Source organism: Tenrec ecaudatus, chromosome 11, assembly GCF_050624435.1.
Source record: "Tenrec ecaudatus isolate mTenEca1 chromosome 11, mTenEca1.hap1, whole genome shotgun sequence".
Classification (NCBI taxonomy): Eukaryota; Metazoa; Chordata; class Mammalia; order Afrosoricida; family Tenrecidae; genus Tenrec; species Tenrec ecaudatus.
In genome coordinates, this window is record NC_134540.1 from 63,187,283 (window position 1) to 63,214,834 (window position 27,552).

Here is a 27,552-nt window from a genome sequence, read left to right on the forward strand (position 1 = left end):
ACCAGAATCCCACGGGCTGATCTATCATGACTCCAAAGCGCGAGCTATTTCCTCCAAGCCACACTGCCAACTGACACATGGTAATGGGCAGTATAAATATTTGTTGAGTTCATAATGCCTGAAAACAAAGCTGACCACCAAGTCAAAAGCAAAGAGAGAAAAACAATGACGGACAAAACCGGAACAGAACAGGGGCAGGAAAAAATCACAAAACTCCAACAACAGTTTTCCAGGCACGGTGAGTCATGGCGCTGGAACAAACTTTGCGCGGGTCCCGGGGCCCCCGGGCCGTCCGTCGGGGGGAAAGCCTTCCATCGAGAGGGTTTCCGAGGAGGGACCCGCGGGGCTCGGCAGCCAAACCCGGCCACCGCCCGGACTCCCTCCAGCGCCCCCGCCTCCCTCTCACCGGGCCGGGGAGCGCCCAGGGGCTTCCAGAGGGCAGCGGCCGACCCCTTCGGGGCGGCGGGCTTCGAAAAGCAGCACGACCAGCAGGCGCAGGGCGGCCGGCCGCGGCTCCTCCCGTTCCCGGCTGCAAGCCCGCGGTCGGCCGGCAGCCATGCGGCCCGGGGCGCAGGGACCCCGTGGGCCGCACTCGCCGTCCGCGATCGGTCCCTCCCAGGGAGCGGGTGTCTAGGCCCGGCCCGGGCGGGTCACAGGCGGGCTGGGGGCGGCCGGGAAGGGGGCCCCCTCCAACTCCTCGGGCCGCGCGAGGGAGCGGCGGGCGGCGGCCGGCATTTCCTCTTCTTCCCCGGGTGCGGGGCGGCGGCGGCCGCCAGGCCCAGGCCCGACTCCCGGCGCCTGACCGCGGCCCGCCGGCGAGCGCGGGCAAACGCCGGTCCCGAGCCGCCGCCACAGCGCCGCCCCCGCCGCGACCGCCGGCCGCGGGGCCTCCGGGCGGCTGCGCCCCGCACGGGCAGCGAGAGGCGGGGCTGGCGGGCGGCGGAAGGAGGCGGAAGAGGAGGAAGAGGAGGAGGAGGAGGCGGCGGCCGGGAGCCGGGGAGAGGGGCGGGGGGTGGGCCGGGGGAGGGGAGGAGCGGGATTTGAGGAGCGCGGCGCCGCTGCCGGGAGCCGGCGGGCCCGAGAGTGACCGTGTCACGGCGGGCGCCGGCGGAGCGCGGCGTCGGACCCGCCTCCTGGAGGAGCTCAGCCCCGGCCAGGCCCGGCCCCATTCCCGCCCCGCGCCGCGCCGCCTCCCCGCCGCCGCCGCCGCCGCCGCCGCCGCCGCCGCGGGAGCCCTCCCCTGCCCACCCCGCCCCCGCGGCCGAGCCCGGGAGTCGAGTGGGAGTCGGCCGGCCGGCGCGGGCAGCGCCGGGACCCCGCGGGGGACACTGCAGCCGGAGCCCGGGAGGGGCCGCGCCGCCACCGTCTGAACTAGGATGTCCCGACATGAAGGTGAGAGGAGCCCCCACCCCCACGGCCCGGGCCCGGGCCTACCCCGCCCGGCCCGGGCGCCGCGGAGGGCGGCCGCGAAGCGACGGAGACTTTGGCCCGGCCCGAGGCAGGCCCGAGGCACCGGGCCCGCGGGCGAGCGAGGGAGAGCGGCCAGCCGCCACGGCCGCGGCCCGGCGCCGGGCCTGGTGCCGGAGGCGGGGCGGCCGGGCCGGCTGGAGGGTTTGCACTGTCATGGGGCGGGGGAGGGGGAGGGGAGGCGCCGGGGCCCGTTACCGGCGGGAGTCCAGCCCTCGGGACTGATACCGGACGCCGCGGCCCAGCCGGCCGGCTCCGGAGCCGCGGGCCCCGGCGCGGCCTAGAGCCCGCTCCTTCCCGGAAGGGCCCAGCGCGGTCGCGGAGTGGGGCGGCGGCGCGGCGGGAGCCGGGGAGCCGGGCCGGCACCCGGCGGGCGCGTCGGGTCGCCGGGAGACGAAGGCCAGTGCCCCCGCCTGCGAGCGACCCCGGGGCGGGCGGGAGCACTCTGCTGCCGGAGCCCGGGCACGGGAAGCCCTCGCCGCCGGGATTCCGCCCCGGCCTCGCGGCTAGGCCTCGGCGCGTCCCTGGGCTCGGGTAACCAAGTTCCCGGGGCGGATCCGGCCCGGCCCTGCCGAGCAAACTCCCTGCTCGGTCACCCCGACGGAGCAGGGCTCCGCTCGCGCCCAGCCCGGGGCCCTCGCCCGGCGTGCGCTGCTCAGCACGCCGGGATTTGGTAAATGGTGGCGGTGAGAACTCACTTGGTGGTCGGGGGCGATGTGGACTTTGTTGTGCGGTTTGCAAACACGCTTGGGGTATCATTGCAAATAGGCAGGCACCAGTCGTGCAGTCCCAGGGCACAAAGGGTTGAATGATGAGGCCCGATGCATAAGGCCTTGGGCTGGTAAAAAAAATAAGTTAACTTCAATTTTCTGCCATATGGTTTAGTCAGGGGGGAGGGGGTTGTGCTTTCTTTGTTTCACTACTTCAAGTCTTTAAAAAGTATTCAAAGACCTGGCAAAAAGTTTATTCTGATGCGGTTGATACAGTATTGTAGAAGTGACCTGAAAGTATTGTGTGCTCTTAATTTGGGATCCTGGCTAGGTGCTGTAAGAGTGGGAAGGCTTTAGTAAGTCAGTCTAGTGTGTGTTTCACACTGTGGGGAGGCTGTCCTTAGGGAAAAACAAATTTTTAATTTTTGAGATGCTGAGGCGAAGATTGATTTAAATTTAGAGCAAGTTTCAGAGTTTAAATTACTATTTACAGTGTTCAGATTGAATCAAAACATTTTGTGTTCAAGAATTCAGTATTTCAAAAGTCCCCAAACTCATTGGGAGTACTCACTCACTGTATTTTCTGCACAGTCCATTTATTGAGCAGTCTCTGTGTCCAGGTATGTTGGGCATTTTGAAGTAAGCTATTTCATATCATTGGAGGATTATAGAAGATTTTTTAAAGTTATGCTGATTTTACCTACTTCATGGGAAAAATCCCTTTATTTGAAAGAAGTCATTAAAATTATGAACAAGTCGTAAGCTGGGGTGTTACAGTTTTTCTTCAACCGTAGTCCTTACGTAGTCAACATTGACCGCCTTCCAGACAAAATGAAAGTGAGTAATGACTACAGGCTCCCTTAAGCACAGAGAAACTACAGAATCATGGCCACCGCAGAAGGCTTTTTGAGGACTTAATGTAGCCCATTCTCCTGGCTTCAAGAAAACCTCTAGAAAGTTCCAGATTGACTGTTCTAATTGAGCAGTGACTGGGAGGAAAATTCCTCAGTAATGTGTTAGGTATTTATAAAATCTCATAGTTAGAACATTCTTCAACATCAGCATACTCTACTGAAGGCCCAACCCCTCCCCCCCCCCTTTTTTTCCCCCACTGGCCCTGTGGAAGACATGTGGTTATCAAACTTGTATTACCTTTGAGTTACTTGCACATTGCTGGGCTTCCTCGGCACACCTTTCCGGGAAGCTTACATTAATGGCAAATGTTTCTGAAAATGGAACATTCCTACCATGCGTGTGTGGAAGACTTAGAGCATAATATTTGACAAGTGATTATCTTGTAAGGGTATAGTTCCTGACTTTAGGCAGGCATGGCAGTTTTCTTAAGAATCATGTTTAAGTTGGTAGATGGGTTTGGGGAATATTAGTTCAGGCTGCCGGTATTTTCAGCAGTAGGAATTTGGCCTATGAGAAAATGAAAAGTTTGACAAGAAAAAGAAAAAAAAGTTTGACACCTTCACTAGGAGTTTGTTTTTTTAATTTATTTTTTCTTGTTGATGGGTGAACTAAGCCCATTCCTTTAGTGGTGGTATTTTTTTAGCTCTTCTAATCAACCAAACCAACCCCCTTCTAAATTCTCTAATTCTCTAAGGTTCTCCTTTCCTCGCAGTAGTATGGCCCTAGCATGTCATGCAGTAGTCTGGTAAATGATCTCAGCTCTGCTGCTTGTAATGCTGTCCTTGCATTGTGCTTCCTTTCCAGGGTCTGTGTGCATGTAATCTGTTACTCTGTCTTTGTGCTCAGTCAGCTGTACTGTGTGATGTGCAATGGTGTAACTTTGAACAGTACTCATGGCTAGAAAACTGCCCCAAGATGGACAAGACACACCTGTCCAGTTTAGAACCTCTACCTTATGAAGCAGTTGATTGGCTCAAGTAAGAGATGGAATGCAACCAGGCACTCTAGTCCAGGAATCAGCCGATTTATTTTTTTCTATATAGGGCCAGGTAGTAAGTAGTTGAGCTTTTGTGAGCTGTAAAGTCAGTTGTAGTAGGAAAATGGCCTTAAGCACGGGCAATTAAATTTTATATATGGACATTGACAATTGAATGTAATTTTTATATATCACGACATAAGTCTTTCCATTTGATTTCCCTCCTCTCCCCCTTAGAGGGCTATACAAAAATACAGATGATGGCGGTATTTGGCCCAAGGACCTTGGTTCCTGGACTCTTACTCTTAGATCTTAAGAGAGCTGATGGAACTGAAATGGTTGAGGGTCCAGATAGGATCCACTCTATTTACCAGCCTTTATTTCTTTTGGAGCGTGAGCCCACGGACTGCACCAGCTCTTCTTTGCTTCGGTTTCCATCAATACCAAGTAGATTGAGCTCCGGCTCACTGCTCCTCCTGAGTCGGGGCAGGCTCTCCATCTCCACTGGCCCTGTCTGAGTAGAGGTGGCAGTACTAAGTGAGTTGCCGCAGGCCAGTCTGTTGTGCTCCTTACAATCTCAGTAGACAGTTTTTGAAGGAAGTCCATCACCAGGCCTCTCTTCCCATGCATCTCTGGGTGATCTCAACCCCCTGACCAGTATATTATTAGCCAGTGTATGAGGAGACTTCAAAAAGCTCATGAAAAATAGAATGAAAAGATAATGGAATTTTTCTCACGAATTTTTGGAGACTGTGTGAGACAGGGTTCACTATCGCAGAGACCCTCTTGTGTTAGCTGTTTACCCTACCCAGGGACTCCCGAGATGGCAGTGTTCTGTATTATTTAAGACTTCTGCTTGCCCGTTCTCACTTTTCCAGCTTGAATTCAGAGCGCAGTTTGTAATATTCTTGTCATGTTAACAAGCATTTATACTGACAGCACTCTACATTCGCCCCATCAGCACCATCCAGTCTGTGCAGTACATGGCACAGGGAGACCACTTTCTATTTTTTTGTTTGCATAAGGGTATTTAAGATTTTTCTTACTACCAGACTTTCTGTTAAATGCATTCAAAATATAAGAGTTTTAAACCCATTAAGCTGCTTTACAAATTAAGGACAGAAAACACTTATCAAATAACTCAGAGCTTTTATTAATTAGCTAAAGTGAAATTGTAAATGTTGTTACATGAGTTGGAGCCTCGTGGATTACTTGGAGTTAGGAATAGTTATTCTCTTTCATCATTCAACATTTTTTTTCATTTGCTACTATGTATAAGACACTGTGCTAAATTACAAGAAGGATGTGAGGATGAATGAACAGGACTCCATTCCCCCCTGAAGTCTGATTGGGCTGGGGTGGGGAGAGCTGCATTTATTCACAGCTTCTATGCATACCAGAAAGAAAGGATAAAACATGAAAAAAAGATCAACGTTTTCTTACAAATTTGTCTGGATTTTAATCTGTAAAATATTGTGGATAAGCGAGCCAGTGATCATATTGATATGCTATTCTCAGAAATATTGATGCTCTTTATTTTCAGAATGTAAACTACAGGACTAGGTAGGTCATTAGTCTTGTGAGTACCAGCTTCTTCGAAATTAGGGACCACTCCTTGGGCAATAGATTTCACATTTGTCTCTCTCTCAAAAAAAAAAAGCTACCTGGCACTTAGGACACGCAGACAGACAGTGGCAGAGTGGGATGCAGTAATGTTGTTTTCAGGATTTGGGTGCTGTAAAGCCAGCATTGGCAGTTAGCATGAGACTTTAAGGTAGTGACTTTGCCTTCCTGGAGCATAGGAAATTGACTCCTTCTGAAAAGATTCTTAATATATCGACTTACACTGTATTTTGCTTTAATCTGCTGAAAATTTGTAACATTCTTAACACTTTCATTTTAAATAAATCATGAAGTAATAGTTGCTTTAGCTTTCAGTAAAGGCTAGATAAAGAACGTATGTGAATTGTGTAAGTGCCAATAAAACTGTTAAAAACAAAACAAACAAAAGGTATATTTAGATGGTACCCCCAAAAGAATGTGAGAAATGCAACTTACCAAAACCACAATTTTTAAAAAAGAAAGATTTCATTTTGAACTTCTCAAGTCTTTGATTTCATGATTCCATAGAAAGTTGATTTTGAAGCTCATTTTCCCATATTTTGATATTATTTGTGTTTAAGTTGGAATGTGATGAAATATAACTTTGCTCTCTTTTTTCAATTGAAATTTTAATTTTGAAGAACTTCCTTTCAGTCCAGAAGGATTTTTAAGGTGTATTGGCAGCAATTTTTAAATTTTTTTACAGTAGAGACTCAGAAATCTTCTGGTTTGAAACGGTCTAACAAATCTTACCTGTTAGCCTGAGACACTTAAAAAAAAATTCATGCTTTTCAGTTAACTTTTTATTTTATTTTTTCAGTTAACTTTTTAAACATCAGCTTCATAACCACTGTCTTGTAAATTCATTGGGCATTTTTTCTTGTTCTTCAAGCTGGAGGTTTGAAGAGTTGTTTGGGGGACAGGTTCAGGTATCATTGGGTTGCCTTAGAAATTATGTGTTTTTACATCACAAGTATTATGGGCTCATGACTGGGCAGAGGAACCATTTCCTGCCCTTCATATTTATAAAAGTTAAAAGTAGAATATTATTCATGATAAGATTTCTTGCCTGTAGAAGATTGCCTTTGCCTTAATTTGCGTGTGCTCTCGCCATGATGGTTTTCATTTCTTTAAAGACGGGCTAGTTTTTTTAGTCGGTGAAGTTATTCATTAAAATTGAGGCGCAAAGAGAAGTTAGCCTGTAAGAGCTATGAAGATCAGACACTCTTAAAATGTGGCAATTTGTAGACATTAGCTAAGGCCTGGTTCAGGTTGGCAACCTGGGCTAGGGTAGACAGATTCCTAAGGAAGCATGCATGCCACCTAGATTACCTGGGAGGAGAGCGTGAGTGGTCAGGAAGAGGTTAGAGGAAAGCTAGGCAGTTGGTGGGTTGGTGTGCAGGGTTGGTGTGCACTTGGAACTAATCTGTAGCTAGAGAGTCAGAAACGCAACCAGCTCTCAGACCTGGCAGAAGTTGGAAATGAACAAGAGATGAATTGTTAGGTACCTTACATGGTGCTGATCCTCCTCGTCCCTCACCATGTCCACCCCACAACTCAAACTCAACTGCCATGGCGTCGATACTTTACATCCTTATAGGAGTAGACAGCTTCGTCTTTCTCCCACAGAACAGTTGGTAGTTTTGAACCACAAACATTATGGTCTGTACTTCAGTGCCTAGCCCACTCTGCTACCAGTGCTCCTTACCCAGCCAAGAGTTTGTTCATTATTACCATTGATAGACTTGCTTTTGGTTGTTGTCATGAATAGTTTTGAGGCAGAGTTGTAGTACTATCCGATAGCTATAAACAGCTAGTTGTTCTTAGCTCTTTTATGGCCGCAGTGCCAACCAGCGTTGTTTGGGGGACTAGATGGATGGATCCCTGCAAATCTGTTACTGTGGCTAGGAAAAACAACAGAAATCCTGCGAGTGGGTCAGTTGGGTCACCTTCAGCTCGCAATGGCAGAACAGTAAGTGGGTGAAGCCTCTTGACATCATGACTAATTAGGTTTGCACATTACCTTCTTGCTGAATTGTGTGGGGTTTCTTTCGTCTGTCCCCCCCCCCCGTCCCCCCATTACTCCTCAGTGTGTGTGCCATGAAATCCATTCGTGTTCCATAGTGAGAAAGTCTGTACGAGTAGTGTCACTTGAGGGCTACAACGTGATGCATGGACTACTGGGACAGACGCTGGTCTAGTCTGTAATTCCGGTTTGGGCTTGAATTTTTTGTTTCCTGGTGACACTGTCACTCCTTCTCCCACCCAGCTGAGTTAAGGGTCACCCTAGTGGCACTCCTGCATTTATAAAAACAATTGTTTACTTTCTCTGCTTTCCTCTCCCCTGCGAGCTACCTGAGGAGGGAAGTATCATGTTACCCTTACCTTTGTCCCCTTCCACCTCACATTATCCAGCCTGTGGGAGGCCCTGCGAACAGCTGTGATTCCTAGCTAGGTTAATACTTGCCTCAAATAATACTTATATCTGTTAATATTAGTCTAAATAACAGGGAGACTGGGAAAATGCTCTCCTGTTTTTATCAGAAGCTGATTAAGAGAGAGGTGGATTGTGGGACAGAGGATTTGGGACTACGGTGGATTATTCAGAAGTAGTGGAGGAGAGCAATGAATTACATTAGAGCACAAGTGACCCGGGAAGCTGACCCCTGGGGAGTGGTCCAAGACAACGCCCCCGGACCATTTTGTTCTTGACTCCTCGGGTTTCAGAGGAAAACTGACCGTGGGTTCTGCGTCTGAATTGTACCATGGATGTGAAATTTCTGGTTCATTCAGTCGTTGATTCGGTGAGTATTACGGACAGTGCAAGAGTTGTTTCCTGTGCTTACTACAGGTAGTTGGCCCTTGCTGTAGAATGATAATTAGTGGGTTTGAAATGCATGGTTGTGACTTTTCCAGTGTGCTGGAATTAATTCCTGAGTTGACATTTCATGACACTAAATAACTTGTGCAAGTATTTCAATGTTTTGGCAATATCTGCATCTCCCTTTTGGTTTTACCTTGCTTTCATGTTTAGTATTTGCTGCTTCTGCAAAGTAAGCAGCACTTTTCTTCTCTAGCAATATTGCCTTTGAACTGAAATTTACAGAAATCTGCATATGTTAAAGTGCACTCCAATCGTGGATTCCTCACAGGTTTGCAGTTACCTTGTTGATGTTTAGAGAGGGCTTGAGGGAGTCAGCGATTTGTCTTTGTGTTTAGTGTACCTCTTTTTGCACTGTTGGTTTTTGCCACCTCTCTTTGGTTATGTAAGGCGCCCTGGTGGTGCTGGTTCAAACACATCAGCCACTCTGTGTGCTGCTGTCAGGAGGGCCTGTGTAGGATCACGTTGAGGCAGAAGTGACTCGGCATTGGGTGGTCATGGCTGTCTGACTAACGGCTGTAAGGCTGAGCAGCTCGATGCTCCTGCTGCTCTTCATCTACCTGCTTCTCTTGGGCTTCCTCGCTGGTTGTAGAGGTCTGGCCTTGGCAGTGCAAGCAAATGGGGAGCTTTTAACGGCAGGAGTCAAAGGAGGGGGTTGAAGCAAGGTAAGCATATAGACTAAAGAAGTTGTTACAGATGTATCCTTTTACTATAAGAATAAAGTAGATGTTGGGTGATATGATTCAGTTTTCATATTCACAGGTCTCAAATCCAGCCTTCATAATAGTGCTGTGGTATGGCTTTTTGTCTGGATTTAAATGGTTGCAGAAGGACCAAGATGGTGATTAGAACCACTTTCCCTCAAGGGATGGAACAAGCCCCTGGCCTCTGCTGTTCCCAGGCTAGGCTGGATCAAGTGTCCTCACTCACGTAAGACACACCATGTGCCTTTATGGCCTGTCAGTGCGCCATGTCATTTTCTGTTCTTTCATCCTTTCTTAGCAGTTCTATTGGCATATATGAGGGGATTTCCCCCTCCCCCCCCCCCCCCACCAATAGGAATGGTTCTGGGCAGAGCTGAGGTTTATAGTATGTTTTTTCCCACTTGGCAAGCATTGAGCAACTCACTCTGCGTTAGTTCACCCAGTGTCATCCCCTGGGAAGGTTCCCTCTGGTCACTGAATATTTTTGTTAAAAAAAGTCTTGCTAGAGCCTCAGTTTTTGTGATGACCAATTTAAGAGAGCAGCGTGCGGCCGTGAGATTTTGTTTCCTGCTCAGGGAAAATTGCCGCAGAAGCAGTTGTGATGTTGAACACAGCTTACAAGGAGAGCACTGTGGATAAACCACAAGTGTACGCGTGGTTTTCTCACTTCAAAATAGCTGAAATGTCGATTGATGACAGACCTCGTTCTGGACATCTGTCACCTTCCCAAATGGACAAAAATGTCGACTTGTGCATTTGGAGCTTGTTCTACCAGATCAGACTGTTAATTAAGCTTTCTATTTAGAGGTTCTGAAAAGATTGCATAACAGTGTGTGACCAAAAAGGCCTGATTTATGGCAGAAGGGGAACGGTGTTGGCACCACGACAATGCACCTGCTCACACAGCCATTGCAGTGCGTCAGTTTTTGGCAAAAAAGCAGCATGCCACTCCTGACTCACCTGACCTCTCACTCTTTGAGACTTCTTTTTGTTTCTGCGAATGAAGAGGGACGTGGAAGGACAGTGATTTGAAGATGTAGAAGAGATGAAGAAAAAAATTAGGAAGGTGCCCCGACACAATTGCTGAAGAAAAAAGTGTGCATCAGCAAATGTGGTGAAGAAAACTGATGGTGCCCTGTTATCAAAAGATATAGTGTCTGGGGTCTTAAAGGCTTGAGGATAAACAAGCGGCCATCTAGCTGAGAAGCATCAAAGCCCACATGGAAGAAGCACACCAGCCTGTCTGACCATGAGGTGTAGAAGGGACCAGTTATCAGACATCAAATAACTAAAAATCTTATCAGTGAGTGCTCACCTCCCTGATATGATCACTGAAGACAAAGGTGTGCATAAGCAAAGGTGGTGAAGAAAGCTGATGGTGCCCAGCTATCAAAATATATAGCATCTGGGGTCTTGGAGACTCGCGCACATGGAAGAAGCACACCAGCCTGTGTGACCACGAGCTGTTGAATGGATCAGGTATCAAGCATCAAAGAACAAAAATATCATATCATTGTAAATATGGGTGAATGCAGAGTGGAGACTCAAAGCCCATCGGTAGGCAACTGGACACCCCCTTAATGAAAGTTTGTGGGGAGGAGATTGAGCCAGTCAGGGTGCAGGGTAGCAACGATGAAACATATAACTTGATGAAACATATATCATGATCCCAATTCTACCTTACAAATCTGGCTAGACTAGAGGATGTACATTGGTACAGATAGCAACCAGAAACACAGGGAATCCAGGACAGATGACTCCTTCAGGACCAGTGGTGAGAGTGGCAATGCCTGGAGGGTGGAGGGGTAGAAAGGGGGAACTGATTACAAAGAATCTACATATAGCCTCCTCCCTGGGGGATGGACAGCAGAGAAGAGGGCCGGGAGGAGACGTTGGACGTGTAGCATATGACAAAATAATAATTTATGAATCATGAAGTGTTCATGAGGTAAGACGGAGGGGAAAACGAGCAGTCGATATTAAGAGCTCAAGTAGAAGGCAAATGTTTTGAGAATGACGATGGCAACAAATGTACATATGTTCTTGACACAATGGATGTATGTATGGATAGTGATAAGAATTGTACGAGCTCCCAATAAAATGATTTAAAAAAAATTAGAAAGGTGCTGTTTAGCAATCCAAACAGGTGAGTTTGAAAAAAAAAAAATGTCTCCAAGAATGGAATAGCAGGTTTGACAAATGTATTCAGTGTCACGGAGAGTACTTTGAAGGCGATAAGATTGCTTTGTAAAAAAATTTAAATACGAGGTCTGGGGGGCTGGCCTTGGTACCAAATACTGGGTGGATGTCTACCCCTCCCCCCAGAAGAATTTGTTTCAAGGGATTGCATTGAGTCTGCAGCTCCCAGAGAGTGACATATCTGGTTGGAGCACGCGGGAGCGGATGAAGGGGGAATGGGAGAGAGTGGAGCGCATCCTGGCCCGCCAGGCCTTAAGGACGATGACCCCAATTAGAGTAGCCAGTCCACAGAGAGGACCGCATGGCCAGCTCCACTATGAGATATAACGCCCCTCACTGACCCATGGCCCTGCGGTGGACAGCACCAGAAACACAGTGTGGGAATTGCTCCTGACCTGATCCCACCACACTGAGGCAGGGCATTGGAGAAGTGCAGTGGAACACCGAGACAAAACACTAAGGGGGTGCAACAGAACAGCAAGGGAATGGAGTGGCGAGGTCCCCAGGGAATGCTAAAAGTGTACTTTGGGGCCAGGGCATGTTGCCCCAACAGATTGGACTGGAAAACACGCCTAAAGGCCAACAAATAATCCTTGAACTATCTACAAGCTTTTCTTTCTTGTGTTTTGTTTTGTTTTTTGTCATTGGTTTGTTGTTGTTTTGTTGTATATTGTTGCTTGGTTGTGCTCTGTCTTGTTTTTTGTGCATGTTGTTATCTCCGCAGGTCTGACTAGGTCTGTCTAAATAAGATAGGCTGGATGAACAATTGGAGGAGAAAACAACGGGACTGACAGTTCGGGGGGAAATGGGGTAGTGGGAGGTAGGGGGGGTAAGGAAGTGGTGTTAATAAACCCAAGGACAAGGGAACAACAAGCGATCCAAATTGGTGGTGAGGAGAGTGTGGGAGGCCTTGTTGGTCACAATCAAGGGTAATGTAACTAAGAGGAATTGCTGAAACCCTGGTGGGGACTGAGCATGAGAGTGGGACAGGAGGGAAGTCAAAGGAAATAGAGGAAAGAGCTGGGAGGCTGAGGGCATTTATAGAGGTCTAGATAAAGACATGTACATATGCAAATATATTTATACATGAGGATGGGGAAATAGATCTATGTGAATATATTTATAAGGTTAGTGTTAAGGTAGCAGAGGGACATTGGACCTCCATTCAAGTACTCCCTCAATGCAAGAATACTTTGATCTATTAAATTGGCATTCTATGATGCTCACCTTCCCGACACAACCACTAAAGACAAAGTGGGTGAACAACTAAATGTGGTGAAGAAAACTGATGGTGCCGGGCTATCAAAAGAGATAGTATCTGGAGTCTTAAAGGCTTGAAGGTAAACAAGTGGCCATCTGGCTCAAAAGCAATAAAGCCCACATGGAAGAAGCACACCAGCCTGTGTGACCACGAGGTGCTGAAGGGATCAGTTATCAGGCATCAAAGAACAGAAAAATCATACCATTTTGTGCTCACTTCCCTGATAGTGCCCAGCTATCAAAAGATATGGCATCTGGGGTCTTAACGGCTTGAAGGTAAAGAAGCAGCCATCTAGCTCAGAAGCAACAAGCCCACATGGAAGATGCACACCAACCTGTGCGATCACAAGGTGTCAAGGGATCAGGTATCAGGCATCATCAGAACAAAAAATCTTACCATAGTGAATGAGCGGGGAGTGCAGAGTGCAGACCCAAAGCCCATTTGTAGGCCACTGGACATCCCCTTCCAGAAGGGTCTTGGGGAAGAGACAAGACAGTCAGGGTGCGATGTAGCAACGATGAAAATTACAACTTTCCTCTAGTTCTTAAATGCTTCCTCCCCTCCTCCCTCCCCCCCCCCCTACTGTCGTGATCCAAATCCTACTTTGCAAGTTTGACTAGACCAGAGGAGGTACACTGGTACAGTTGGGAATTGGAAACATAGGGAAGCCAGGGTGGATGATCCCCTCAGGACCAGTGGTGTGAGTGGCAATACTGGGAGGGCCTAGGGAGGGTGGGCTGGAAAGGGGCAACCTATTTCAAGGATCTACGTGTGACCTCCCTGGGGGACATACAATGGAAAAGTGGGGGAAGGGAGACGTGGGACAGCAAGATATGACAAAATAATAATTTATAAATTGTCAAGGGTTCATGAGGGAAGGGGGAGTGGGGAGGGAGGTAAATAAAAGATGACCTGATGCCAGGGGCTTGGGTGGAGAGCAAATGTTTTGAGAACGATGAGGGCAACGAATGTGCAAATGTGCTTTACACAGTTGATGTGTTTATGGATTGTGATAGGAGTTGTGTGAGCCCCTAATAAAATGACTTTTAAAAAATGAGGAGCTCAAATAGAAAGCAAATGTTTTGACAATGATGATGGCACAAAATGTACAAATGTGCCTGATACATGGATGTATACATAGATTGTGATAAGAGTGGTACGAGCCCCCAATAAAATGATTGAAAAAAATGTTAATACATAGCTTTGAGGGGGAAGAACCTGTTTTTTGGGGGGTACCCCCTTCTAGTTCACACATCATACACTTAAGTAATTTGATTATATTAATTAGAGCTGTACAATCGTCTCCAAAATCAACCTCAGAACATTTCTTCCTTCTTGTATCCATTGTCCTTAGCTCCACCTCCCCTATCTATATAATTTTCTACAAGCTTTTTAATACCCTCCCAAAGGGAGCAAAAATACCGCCTGTACTCCAGTATAAGCCGACCCGAATATCCGCGAGGCACCTAATTTTACCATTAAAATTGTGCTGAAAAACTTGGCTTATACTCCAGTATATACAGTTTCTATTTACGAACTGGCCTAGACCAGCAATATCGAATAGAAATTCATTGCCAACCATGAAAATACTCTTATATGTAATTGTATTTATTTTGTTGGCAGGCAAAGACTTAGTAGTGTGTTATTTAATACAGCACATGTAGGTTATGAGGAGCGCCGGTGGCATGGTGGCTAGGTGCTGGGCTGCTACCTGTGAGGGCGCCAGTTGAAATCACCAGCCACTGCACGGCAGGTAAGATGGGCTTTTCCAGTGAGAGAGACAGTCTCAGAAACCCACGTGGCTAGGTCTGCTTTGTCATACAGGATTGCTGAGTCGGCATCGATGCAGTCAGTGAGTTTGGTTCGTGGTTTCATCTAAATTATTCTTCCAATATGGAGTCAATTTTTAATAATCACTATGTATATTTTTGTATATTTAACACTCGGCATGTTTTAGTTTGTATAGTAAATTATCACCAGGAATATTCGACCTTATCTGAGGAGGCATGTGCTTTGGGTCTGCTTATTTATCTTTTCATCACACATCACCTGCTGCCTCTGCAGGTATTTCTTGATACAGTATTGCTTCTACTTATCCATTAATATTATGAATTTCTGCTTTTTGAATGTCTTTCCAAGGAACCTACCTTTCACCTTGAGGTTAATTTTTAACCTTTTTACAGTGAATAACAGCAGCACAGTAGAACCCACCTAATGAACAGCTACTGAAGTAGATGAGATGAGCTCTGGCGGTGTGGTGGTTACATGTTGGGTTGCTACCCCTATGGTTAGCAGTTTGAACCCACTCCCACAAAGAACTGCAGTCTCAGAAGCCCTCGGGGACAGTTCTGTCCTGCCTTATAGGGTCACTGAGTCAGAATCGACCTGACGGTAGTGCGTTATTAGGAATAGATGATTTCTGATCTCTTTATTAGTTTAGAAGAATGCATAGTGCACAATGGCTTTGGGGTGATTTTAATGTGGGTTTGAGGGTGTTTTAAAGCCCTCTGCTCTGAAAAAATGTAGTACTTGTAGAACTAGTAGTTACTGAAACTCGCCCCCATTTGATAAAATGTGCAATGCAAATGGGAGATTACCAGGGGTAAGGTGGGGGTGAGGTGAATGTTGTGCTTTTTTGCCAAAAAAGGCATTTCATTATGCAATTTGTATAGAATATGGTACTTCATTGAAAATTTTATTATGAATTCAGAGGCTAATTGGATGTTATCTGTGACTGCTATAGAATTTTCATCTTTTGAATAAACAGCTTGGTATTTATGGGAGGTGTATTTCATTGTTAGGAGAGTTGATCTCAGGTATCTGTCATGAGAAGACTTGGCAACTTACATTAGAAAAGGAGGTGGCAATGACCCTTTCTAGGAACTTTCAGGAAACTGACCAAAACTAACTACCCACTAGTGACTTGACTCCTTTACATATTTGGCTTAGTGTTTTAGCCAGTTAAAACTAGATTCTAAAATAAAACCAAACAATGTTAGAAGCTAATTTGTTAAACATTAAAAGCCTAGTGTTTTCCTGACTTCAGTTTACTGAAGTTATAATTCCACTGAGCAGTTAAAATGGTTCTGTTTCTCAGTCCCCCTCCAGCCAGATCACTGGCACTTCAGGAATTTGTTCCTTCTGTTTGTAAAGGAAGGAGCGCTGGTGACGCAGTGATTAAGCACTCAGCTACCAACCTGAAAGTCAGCGGTTTGAACCCAGCAGAGGCTATACGGGAGAAAGACGCAGCAGTTAGCTTCTGCCAAAGAATAGTCTTCAAAAGCCCTGTGGGGTGGTTTTGCTTGGCCTAATGGGGTGCTGTGGGCTAAGCCAGCTGTTCCACATATGAAAGATGTGGCTGTCTGTGCCCATATTTAGTCTCAGAAACCCTAAGTGCAGTTCTGCCTTGTCCCATGTAGGATCTCCATGAGCTGGACCACTCACTGGCAGTGGACTTGGCTTGTAGTTATATAGTGTTCCTGTGAATTGGGATCAACTCTTAAGCAATAGTGTTTTGGGGTTTGATTACCTAATGGTATAAAAATGCTAGAGCTATAGTTTTGTGGCAGCGGAGCCCTGACAGTGTAGTAATTATGCATTGGGCTGCTAAATGCAAGGTTAGAGCTGTTCAAAACCACCAGCTGCCCTCTGGAAGAAAGATGAGGCTTTTGGTTCCTGTAAAGAGTTAATAGTTTTGGAAACCCACGGGGGCAGTCCTACCATGTCTTGTAGGGTTACTGTGATTTGGAATCAACTCAGTGGCAGTGGGTTTGAGTGAGCCAGTTTTGGGGGGTTCACATCCAGTGGCTCTCAGAAATGTGGTCACCATAGCAACAGCAACATTACTAGAGAACTGGCTAAAAATCTAGATTTTTTTACCCCACCTGTTAAATTAGAACCTCTTGGGGGTGGGGAGGCAGGGGTAGACTGCAATCTGTATTTCAACAGGCTCCTCTGACATGGTTGCCGGTATTACCAAAGGCACTTATTAAGAGGGCTGTTTTTTATTTAGCCATGTTTAATGATGCGATACTAACCACATGGAAATGAAGCTGCTGACTGTGGCCTCGTTTACAGATGGATTGAACACCATGGTATTGTCACCTGAGCTAAGTAGCAAAGGATTGTAGTTTCCCCCAACTCGAGTCCTATTCATTCACTCCACATAGATTTGTTAAGTGCTTTTTTTTTTTTATTTGCTACAGTAGTAGTAGAGTGTTTGCAGTAGAAGCTGGCTCATCACAGAAAGATTGTGAACTGTGGGATAGACATTCTCCTAAGTACACACTCCTAAGTAAACACAGAAACACTTGGTGTGGGGGTGGGGCAAAAGGTGAGAGAGAGGGAGTGTGTGTGTGTGTGTGTCTGTGTGTGTGTGTGTGTGTGTGTGTGTGTAGCCAGATGTTACAAAAAGTCATAAAGTAGACGAAGAGCATAGAGCAGGCGTCCTCAAACTATGGCCTGCGGGCCACATGCGGCCTGCCGAGGACATTTATCCGACCCGCCGGGTGTTTTTGCCCCATTTGTTTTTTTACTTCAAAATAAGATACGTGCAGTGTGCATAGGAATTTGTTCATAGGTTTTTTTAAAAACTATAGTCTGGCCCTCCAACGGGTCTGAAGGACAGTGAACTGGCCCCCTGTTTAAAAAGTTTGAGGACCCCTGGTGTAGAGAATGGGGCTTCTTTGGTTGGATAGCCTGGCAAGGCCTTTCTGAAGATGGGACATTTAAAGAAAATCCTGAATTTACTGAGAGGAATTCAGAGGAGGAATGGTAAGCCATAAGTACAGGAAGTGCAGAGACCCTGCTCCTTGCAATGTTCACGGAAGTGTGTAGAGACCAGTGTGGCTCGAGGTTACTTTAAATTCTTTCCCCAAGGAGTAGGGAATCAGGTTAGGGTAGCTAGGTGTCTACCCGGCACCCCTGTGCTGCAATGAGGACTGTTTTGGGGGGTGGGGGTGGGGAGGCTTTGCACAGCTCATTTCACAAATTGCAGAGGCTAGAAAGTCAACAGCCAGGGTTGTAACACATTGCAACCATCTCTAATAAGATATCCTCCTTACAACCCTTCCCCTACCCACATCACGTTTTAAAACTGCCCCCCCTGAGCCCATCTGTATCTATATGCATTCTGCTTAGCCAGTGTTTCCTGGAAGGTCTGGGCTTTGGTAGACAGTTGGTGCCCCCGAGATGAAAAATGCGAGGCAAAAATTGGGTCACCTACATTAGCAATGGTCATACTTTGTTGTTTTCATTTTAATATAGCATGGCATAATAATGGTATTATATAGATTATATTATCCATTATTCACATACCTATGTAATTCAAGTGAGCTCCACAAAACAATACTTATATTTGCTATGTATGAGAAATATACTCTGCTTTCTGTTCTGCTTTGCTTAAAACAGAATTACTGCTTAGAACCTTCCTAATTGATACTAATTCTACTCATATCCTGATGTGTGAGAAATACAAGCATAGACTGCTGTGAAATCCAAAACACTGAGTCTTTATGTGCAAGGTATTGTGAAGTAAACAGAAAAGTTGTAATATCATCCGTCCCCTTGGCAGACTGTGTAATATGTCTGAAGGGGCATGGTCTAAGTATACAAAATACCTCTTGGTTTAGTGGGACTAGAGCAGTAAAATTGATGATCAACTCCATAAAGTGTTAGTGACTAAGTAGGGTGGGGTGCTGTTTGGGTGTCAGAGGAGGCATTCTCAAGAAGATGGCGTTTAAACTCAAGACTCGAGGCAGGGTTTCTGCCCAGTGAGAACGGTAGGTGGTAAAAACATGATGGTGTTGAGGGAGGTGGGTGGGACGACAGTGAGTGGACCAGAGTTTGTGGAACAGGAGACTCCTGTGTGTAAGTGGTGGGGATGAGTTATGTTAGTAAGGTTGCTTCTCTTACCTGAAGTTTTGAGGGGCAAAGGGCCCAATTGTTCATTCCAGTTCAGAGCTGGAAGTCCGTTTTCTCGTCTATAAAAAAAGGGTGTTGAAGCCTGTTTCGCCCCTCCCTGAGGTGGTTGTGGAGATGAAATGCCAGAGCATGTGAGAATGTTTTGGAACCTAAACGAAGTGCTGTGTAAATGCAGGCTGACGGTATTTTTATACTTAGGAATAAGGCTGGAACACAGGAGATAGTGGCAGATTTTTAATGGCTACAATGAAGTCAGTCTTTTCCTTTCTTCCATACAGATCACGGGATGGAGAAGAGGCTGGTGCATTAACAGCTTTTAAGCAAAGCAAGGGAATGATGAAAAATGGTATCTGTTAGGGAGAGTAGTGTAGTAAGTAGTGTGTTCTTGTTGTAGAGACCCTTAGAGACTCTTTGCCAGAATGAGAAGTGCACTAAAAAGAACCTGAATTAATCAATGGCAGCAGGGACAGAAAGGAAAAGGTAGCGAGAATAAAGCCCCATTGTAAGGGAACAAGGACGAAGGCTAACTGCAGGATGACCAACTAGTGTATGAAAGACTGTTCGCATGCCTACGATGTAGGAAGCTACATAAGGAAAGATGGGAAAAGAATGATTTTTAGCAATTTACATTTTGAAGTTAAGGTGATTGTCGGCCATTGGGTAAAAGTGCTCGCCAAACTCACACCTGTCAAGTTGATACTGACTCATATACTCCACAGGAGTTTGGAAATAAAAAATGGACGTAGGAGAGAGAAATGGTGGTTAGAGGTAAGAATTGTAGAGCCTTCTGATTGAAGCCTGGGACGAGCTAGAGCTCTCAGAAGGAAATATAGCAAAGGGGGGAGAATTGAGTCCATATTAGGAACAAGCGAAAAGGGAGGGGTCAGGGTAGGAACCCCCAGAGAGCCAAGAGGGACCCATGGTGAGTATTGACTTGGAACTCACATTGGTGTGTTGACACCCCCCCCCAGTATTCTGCAGTTGGACTTGTCATAACATTGGGCATGTTGACTTAGTGGGCTGTCTCCTCCTTAGATGCAACTCCTTAGAAACACAGGTGGGAAATAGTTGACAGAGGGGAAGGGACTAAAAGTGACTAAGCATCAGCAATAATAATTCATAAAAACCCAAGCAAACTCATTGCCATCGAGTCGATTCTGATTCAGTAATGACCCACTCTATAGGACAGGGGAAAACTACCCTGTGGGTGTCTCAGATTGGAATATTTTTTTTTAATCCTTTCCTTGGGGGCTCTTACAACTTATAACATTCTATGCATCCATTGTGTCAAGCACATTTGTGCATATGTTGCCATCATCCTTTTCAAAACATTTTCTTTCTACTTGAGCCTTGGTATCAGCTCCTCATTTTTTCCCTCCCTCCTCCCTTGCCCTCCCTCCCTCATGAACCCTTGATAATTTATAAATTATTATTATTTTCATGTCTTACACTGACTGATGTCTCTCTTCACCCACTTTTCTGTTGTTCATCCCCCCTTGGGGAGCGGGGGCGGTTATAAGTCTATCATTGTGATTGGTTTCCCCTTTCTCCCCCTACCTTCCCCTACTCTCATGGTATCTACTACTCCCATATTGTTTCTGGGGGATTTGTCTGTCCTGGATTCCCTGTGTGGAGAGCTCTTATCTGTACCAGTGTACATGATCTGGTCTAACCAGATTTGTAAGCTAGAATTGGGGTCATGATAATGGGGGGGTGGTGGACATTAAAGAACTAGATGTTATATGTTTTGTAGGTGCTATACTGTGTCCTGGCTGGCTCATCCCTTCCTTGTGACCCTTCTGTGAGGGGATGTCCAATTTTCTACAGGTCTCCACTCTGTATGCCCCCACCCTCCCTTCACATCGATATGATTGTTTGGTCAGGTCTTCTGATGCCTGATCCCATCAACACCTCATGATCACACAGACTGGTGTGCTTCATCCATGGTGGCTTTGTTGCTTCTCAGCCAGATGGCCACTTGTTTGTCTTCAAGCCTTTATGACCCCAGATGCTATATCTTTTGATAGTCGGTCACCATCAGCTTTCTTCACATTTGCTTATGCACCTATTTTGTCTTCAGGAATTGTGTGGGAAATGTGAGCATCACAGAATGCCGGGTTATTAGAATAAAGTGTTCTAGTGTTGAGGGAGAACTTGAGTAGAGGCCCAATGTCCGTTTGCTACCTTAATATTTAACATGTAATGTGTACATAGACCTATTTCCCTATTGTTATATATAAATGTATTTACATGTATACATGCCTATATTTATACCTCTATAAATGTTCTTTGCTTCCTAGTTCTTTTCGCTGTTTGCTTTTATTTTACCCCGGTCCTATTATCATGTTCAACCTTCACCATTCGGCTTTCATTAATTCTTCTTGGCTCCGTTGCTCTTGATCAAGCCCCACCAGGCATCCTGTGCCCTCCTCACTATCAATTTTACATCACTTGTTCCCTTGTCCCTGGGTTTGTTGGCTCCCCCCTTCCTTTTCCCCACCTCTCCCTCTTCCATGTCCTCCTGGAACCTTCGGTCCTGTTGTTTTCTTCTCAGGATTGTTTATCATGCTTATCTTATGTAGATAGATATGTTTTTTTTTAAGTCAAAAAGCAAACAAAAAGAAAAGCTAATAAATAGTTCCAGGTTTATATGTTGACCTTTATGAGTGTTTTCTAGTAGAGTCTGATGAGGTGCCCTCGAAGTCTATTTTTGGGATTCCTCCGGGATTTCATTGTTTTGCGACTCTTGCTGCTCTGTTGCATGCCCTTTGTGTTTTGCCCCAGTGTGGTGGGGTCATATCGGGCACAGTTCCCACACTGTCTCCTCAGTGTTGCCCCTATAGTGCTATGGGTCATGGTGGGCCCGGCCATATGGTCCTCTCTGTGCATTCATTGGCTGTGCTGAGCAGTAATACCATCCTTGGGGCTTGATGAGCTAGGATGCATTCCATTCTCTCTCTCCTGCCTTAGTTCCCATGTGTTCTGAGCAGACGCACCCCTCTCCCTGAGCTGGAGCTTCAGTGCTGTCCTCTGTAGTTCATTCTTCTGATGAGGGGGTCCATGTAGCTGGGATTGGGGCCTCCCTGCGCGGACTTCTCTTACGATTCTCTGGTTCATGCTGGTATATTGCATTCAAGTCTTGGTGCACCAAGTTGAGGTCTGGTCCCTCTCTCCCTCTTGTGGAGACGTAAACAATACCCTTCCCTTGGGTGGGTTAATGTCCAGTTCCCCCACTACCCATGTCCCTCTCTCTTTTTTTTTTCTTCCTCTCCTTTTTAGTTGGCTGCAATATATCCCTGGGTTGCGTCTGACCCTGCCAGAGTACCTGGACCTTGCCCCGGAGATGCATACTTATATAGTATCTTTTCTCTATGCCCCTGTTGCTTTTTAAGTTTACCTCAGTGGGCTCATGTTGTACTTGTCCTTTTGTGCTTGACTTACTTCGCTTAGCATAATTTTTTCCAACTCTTCCCGTGCAGCGATGTGCTTTATATGTTCATCACTGCTTTTTTAGGGATGCATAGCAAGTACTTCATTGTATGTATGCACCGCAGTTTTTTAAAAATCCATTCATCCATTGATGGAAATTTAGGTTTTTTCCAACTCCTTGTGATTGTGAACTGTGCTGTGATGAACATTGGAGCACAGATGTCTGGCTGTGGTCTGTTTCTTGCCTCTTCTGGGTATATGCACAGTAGGGGGTTGCTGGGTCATATGGTAGCTCAACTTCCATTTGTTTTAGGTATTGCCAAATCAATTTCCATAGTGGCTGCACATAACTACAGGTCCACCAGCAGTGGACGGGACGAGAGTGCCTATCTCACCACAGGCCCTCTAACACTGGTTACTTTCTGATTTTTTGAATTGGGCTACCTTTGAGGGTGTTAGGTGTTATAGTTTTAATGTGCATTTCTCTTATGGCTATTGATCAGGAACATTTTCTCCTATATTTATTGGCCATTCGGATTTCCTCCCTTGTGCAATTTCTATTCACGTCCTTTACCCGCCTCCTTAATGGTCTATTAGTTGTTTTGTTTGTTTTTTTCTTATTGTAGGCTAGCAGAATATTGTAGATTTTAGTAATAAGGCTTTTCAGGTCAGAAATCTGACAAGAACAGATAGCCTCCTCTTTTTCCCTTGGAGCAGCTGTTAGGTTTGAACCATCGATCTTGTAGTTTGTAACCCAACAGGTAACCGCTGTGCCCCCAGGACTCCTTGCTATATTAATGGTGTTGCTGCTGCAGTTAGGTTCTGTTGAGTCAGTTCCAAACCCTTATGAGTATGACCCTTTTGCACAATAGAATGAAACAACTTCCCAGTCACAAGCCATTCTCACAATTGTTCTTTTGTTTGAGCCCATCCTGCAGCCATTGTGTCAGTCCATCTCATCTAGGGGCTTCCTCTTCTTTGCTGTCCTTCCACTTTACCAAGCATGCTGTCCTCCAAGGACTGGTCTTTCCAGACAGTATGCCCGAAGTACATGTGAGACAAATCTCACTGTCCTTGCCTCTAAGGAGCATTCCGGCTATACTTCTTCCAAGACAGATGTTTGTTCTTTTGGTGGTCCATGTACGTTCATATTGAGTGCTTATTATGTGCCATAACTCTTATTAGTACTTCATATGTGTGTGGTTTTACATGTTTGTGTTGTGAGCTGCTGTCGAGGAGGCCCCTGCACATGCACAGAGACCAAACAGTGGTTTAGTTTTCAGCAATTTTATTGGCATATAATTCATATATCATACATTCAAGAAGAGTTGTACAGTCAGTTTTAAAACATTTACCCACAGAGTTTACATTGGCTGATGTGTTTAGAAGTAGATAACCAAGCCTTCAGTAGACTAGAAGCTCTACTGAAACATGTTCAGCACTAGCACTAGCTCATTTAATTTTTTTTTCAAATTTCTTTTTTTTAATTATTTTACTGGGGGCCTGGCTCATTTAATTTTTAATAGTCCTATGAGATAACGTATTACTATCCCTGTTTTATTGATGAGAAAAGTAGTTCCTTCCCTAAGCTCACACAGTATATGAGGGGACTTTTACAGAGTTTGTGGGAAAATGGAATTGAAAGACACTGGACTTTTCCCGTGAACTTTCTAAAGCCCTCTAGTATGGTAGAGCCGGACTTTAAATGCAAGCTTGGCTTCTTTACTTTGTACCAGGCACTTCAGAGACCGGTGTCTGTAACATGGAGCTCATTTAGAAAGTTTATTAAAAGTTCCAAACACAAAACAAGGTAAATATCAGCTTACTTTACAGAGTAGGAAATGGAGTCTCAGAAAGGTTGACTTGCTTACTGTAGGTCACACAGGTAGCAAGTAAAGTCAGGATGTGAAGCATGTTTTCTCAGAAATCAAAACCCAAGTTCATTTATAGTTAATCAGGAGGTTGGCAAACTGCGTGTGAAGCAGCACCCGGTAAATATTTTTGGCACCAGAGACCATATTGTCTCTGTTCTGCCATTGTAATACAAATGCAGGCGTACCACTTCCATCGAGCCGATTCCAACTCAGGGACCCTCAAGGACAGAGTGGCCCTGTGTGTTGCTGAGACTGTAACTCTGTACAGAAACAACCAGCTTCATCTTTTTCTGAGATTCAGCAGCTGGTGACTTTGAAGGTCTGATGTTACGGTAACGACCCAATTAATGCTTAGCCCACCTTGCCATTGGGGCTCCTTAAAGCAGCCATAAGACTACACATAAACAGATACACATGATTGTTTCCGCATCAAGCTTTATTTATAGATTCTGGAATTTGAATTTCAAGAATTTTCTGGTGTCATCAAGCATCGCTCTTTTAAAATTTTCTTTTTCAGTCATTTAAAAAACATACTTAGGTAATGGGCTGTACAAAAACAGGCGATGCAGCACATGTGCTCATCCTTACTGCTTTAACCTGTTTATGTAATATTCATGTTTTGAATACTCTGTACAGAGACATTGTGCAGTGCACAGGGGGCAAAAAACAAAAGGAATTTTAGCCCTCTGAGCTAAGACCAGTGATTAATAACACAGGGTAGTAAGACAGTAGATTTATACTCATAAGATATAGGAGAACAGATATGGACGACACCTCCATTTTCTACAGATGAATTCATGAAATCCCCTCCAATTAGTTATATGTTTGAACTGATAGTTGATGGAGTGCCACGTTCATGATGTGAGGGAAGGCATTCCATGATGGAAACCAGGGCACGGATGCTTGACCAACAAATTTTTCTTTGTCGAGGAGACCAGAAGAAAGGGGGAAAGGTCCATAAAAATTTAGCTGTTTTGGAGTAGGAAGGCGAGAGAAAGATATGGCAGTTTACTTCTGTGCAGATTTATAACTGAAGCTATGAGGAAGTTCTACAGGGTCACTATGAGTTGGAATTGACTCCACTGCAATGGGGTAGGTTTGCGGCAGGAAAAGAGGGGATCATTCAAAAAATGAGATTTGTCAAGAGGGTAAGACAACAGAGAGTTGAGTTTTTAGGAAATGTTTGTTAAGGCAGAGAGTAACATCAAGTTTTGTATTTTACCCAAACAGGCTCTGGTGGATGGATTTGCAGGAGTTTAAGAAGGATAGATGAGTTACCATAAATCAAGGCCTTTGCTATTGTAAAGGGGTCAGATGGGCAACAAATTTGGTGATTGATTATGCATAGGGATTGTGAAAGAATGCAAAGTCTAGGACAACTCGGGTTTCTGCCCTTTATCAGGATGCACGTATCAGACGCATGCTTTGAAGCTGGTGGTGGGAAGTAGGGGGGAAAAGGGAGTTCATTTCTAGCGCGTTGGGCTTGCCGTGTTTGTTTTCTCCAGGCAGAGAAGTCCTGGGAGAGCTGGGTTTGTGTGTTTGAAGTCAGGAACAAGGAGGCTGGACTATGATAAAACCGCCATAGTTGATTTGCTAGGATGGTGAGAACACACGAAATAAGAACAAAATGGTGGTCGTTAAGCCCTGGGAACATGTCACATTCAAGGAGCAGGAGACTGACAGACCAGGAACAGCCTGGTGGGTAGAAAGAGAATCAGGAGAGAGTGTGGGCATTGAGACTTGGGGTCCGGGGGTGCTTTTCAGGAAGGAGCATAGGATCGGTATTGCTATAGGAATGTCAGGGTGGTGAATGACGTTCTACAGGGTTGGCCACTGGAGGGGTGAAGAGGTTCAAGGAACTTACTGAGCAGCTTCTAACCGTATTACTCAGTCTTGCTGCCCTTTAGTCAATTCCAACTCCTGATGACCCTGTGTGGCAAGAGTAGAACTGCCCTTGTGGCCTCATCTTCCTCTCAAGGAATGACTGGTCAGCTCCAACGACCAATTTTGTGATTTGGCAACTCAATATGTAACCCACTCTTGTCACCAGAGCTCCTGCAGTGTGTTAAATCCTGAGTGAGCATGAGAAACCAGGGAGGGATTTGGCAGTGAAAGGAAAGAGAGATGACAGTGGCTGGAGCTCTCCCTAGCACTAAGTTTTGCAAATCATAGAGATTGAAAAAAACCCATTCATTCAACAAAAGCAAATACTGTGCCATGTACTGTTATTGAAGCTGGGAATAAAGGAAGATCAGAGGATTTTTTTCCTTTCGTTATTGAGCTTACATTTTAGTGTGGGGAGGGGGACATGTAATATAATTTTGGGTGGTGACAAATAGTCTTAAGCAAATAAAGAAAAGTGAAGGTGTATAGGTTGATGGGAGGTAAAGGCAGATGAATGAATGGTCTGTGTGGCTATTAGAAAGGAATGTCAAGGAAATAAACATCTAGTGGGTGGAGTGAGACAAGACACAAGTTCAAGAGACCAATTGGTAGGCAAAAGGTGAAGGTGGTTTTCAACTAGGGTAGTGGCCTGAGGTGATGCAACAGTGGTCTGACCCAAGTGTATTTTTTACAAGCCAGTGGGACTTGCTGATGTGCCATGAGGGAAAGGATGGTGACAACACGGGCTCCTCGCAAGGGCAAGTGGATGAGAAAGAGGGTCATTTACTGAGACGAGAAGGAATGTGTTTGGAAGTGAAAATCACGAGTACTGTTTTATATGGGTTACCTTGGGGGTGTCTGTTCGATATTCAAGAGGTAAAGGCCATTTGGATGAATAAATTTGAGTATAATTGATTGAATGAATATTGATGTTCATGCTCAGTGATGCCAATAGGAATTTTAAAAGTCAAAACTTGATGTGGTTATATTGCTTTTCTCTTGAGTTTATGGTGGCTTGAGTTCCCCCAAACTTTTCATGATTTAGCATCTCAGGAAAAAATTAAGTAAACAGGAAAATTTGGTCTCCTGCAAAAGTCTGGCCTTAAACTTCCACAATCTGTCAGAGCCTGCTGAATAATGAAGTTAGAGAAGAGATTTTAGAGTTCCAGCCTGGGTTCAAACCCCAGATTGATCACATGTAGTAAGCCTACGTGTTATTTATCACTGTGTGTATTATGTCAGAAAGTGAACATACTGCTTAGCAATTTCAGAGAGTGGTAGATGGTGGTTTTTATATATGAAGTGTTTAGAATAACGGTTCTCAACCTGTGGGTCTTGACCGCTTGGGGGTCGAATGACCCTTTCACAAGGGTCGCCCGATTCATAACAGTAGCAAAATGACAATTATAAAGTAGCAACAAAAATAATTTTATGGTTGGGGGGGGTCACCACATGAGGAACAGTATTAAAGGGTCGTGGCATTAGGAAGCTTGAGAACCACTGGTTTAGAACGTTATTTGGCACATGTAGTAAGCAGCATGGTCTTGGTATTGGATCCCTATCATTATTTTCAAGGAGCCCTGGTGGTAGTGTGGTTACAAGTTGGGCTGTTAGCCACAAGGTCAGTAGTTGAAACCACCAGCTGCTCCATGGGAGAAAGACCAGACTTTCTACTGCTGCAAAGTGTTAGTCTCAGAAATCCACAGGGGCAAGTTCTGTCCTGTCACT

At 45.6% G+C, this 27,552-nt stretch overlaps 1 protein-coding gene across 2 annotated transcripts in view; it reads left to right on the forward strand.

Annotated features, from left to right (window-relative positions):
* The first annotated feature begins 1,234 nt into the window (after positions 1 to 1,234).
* Positions 1,235 to 27,552, forward strand: part of KCMF1 (potassium channel modulatory factor 1) — an 83,407-nt gene continuing 57,089 nt past the window's right edge. Inside the window, exon 1 of one of the 2 annotated variants that reach the window (XM_075563067.1) lies at positions 1,235 to 1,392. In XM_075563067.1, coding sequence (XP_075419182.1) covers positions 1,377 to 1,392 — 16 coding nt within the window. In that variant the 5' untranslated portion in view covers positions 1,235 to 1,376. Of the gene's footprint in view, positions 1,393 to 1,710; positions 1,867 to 27,552 lie in introns of those variants that run through there. The other variant, XM_075563068.1, reaches the window with a different exon arrangement.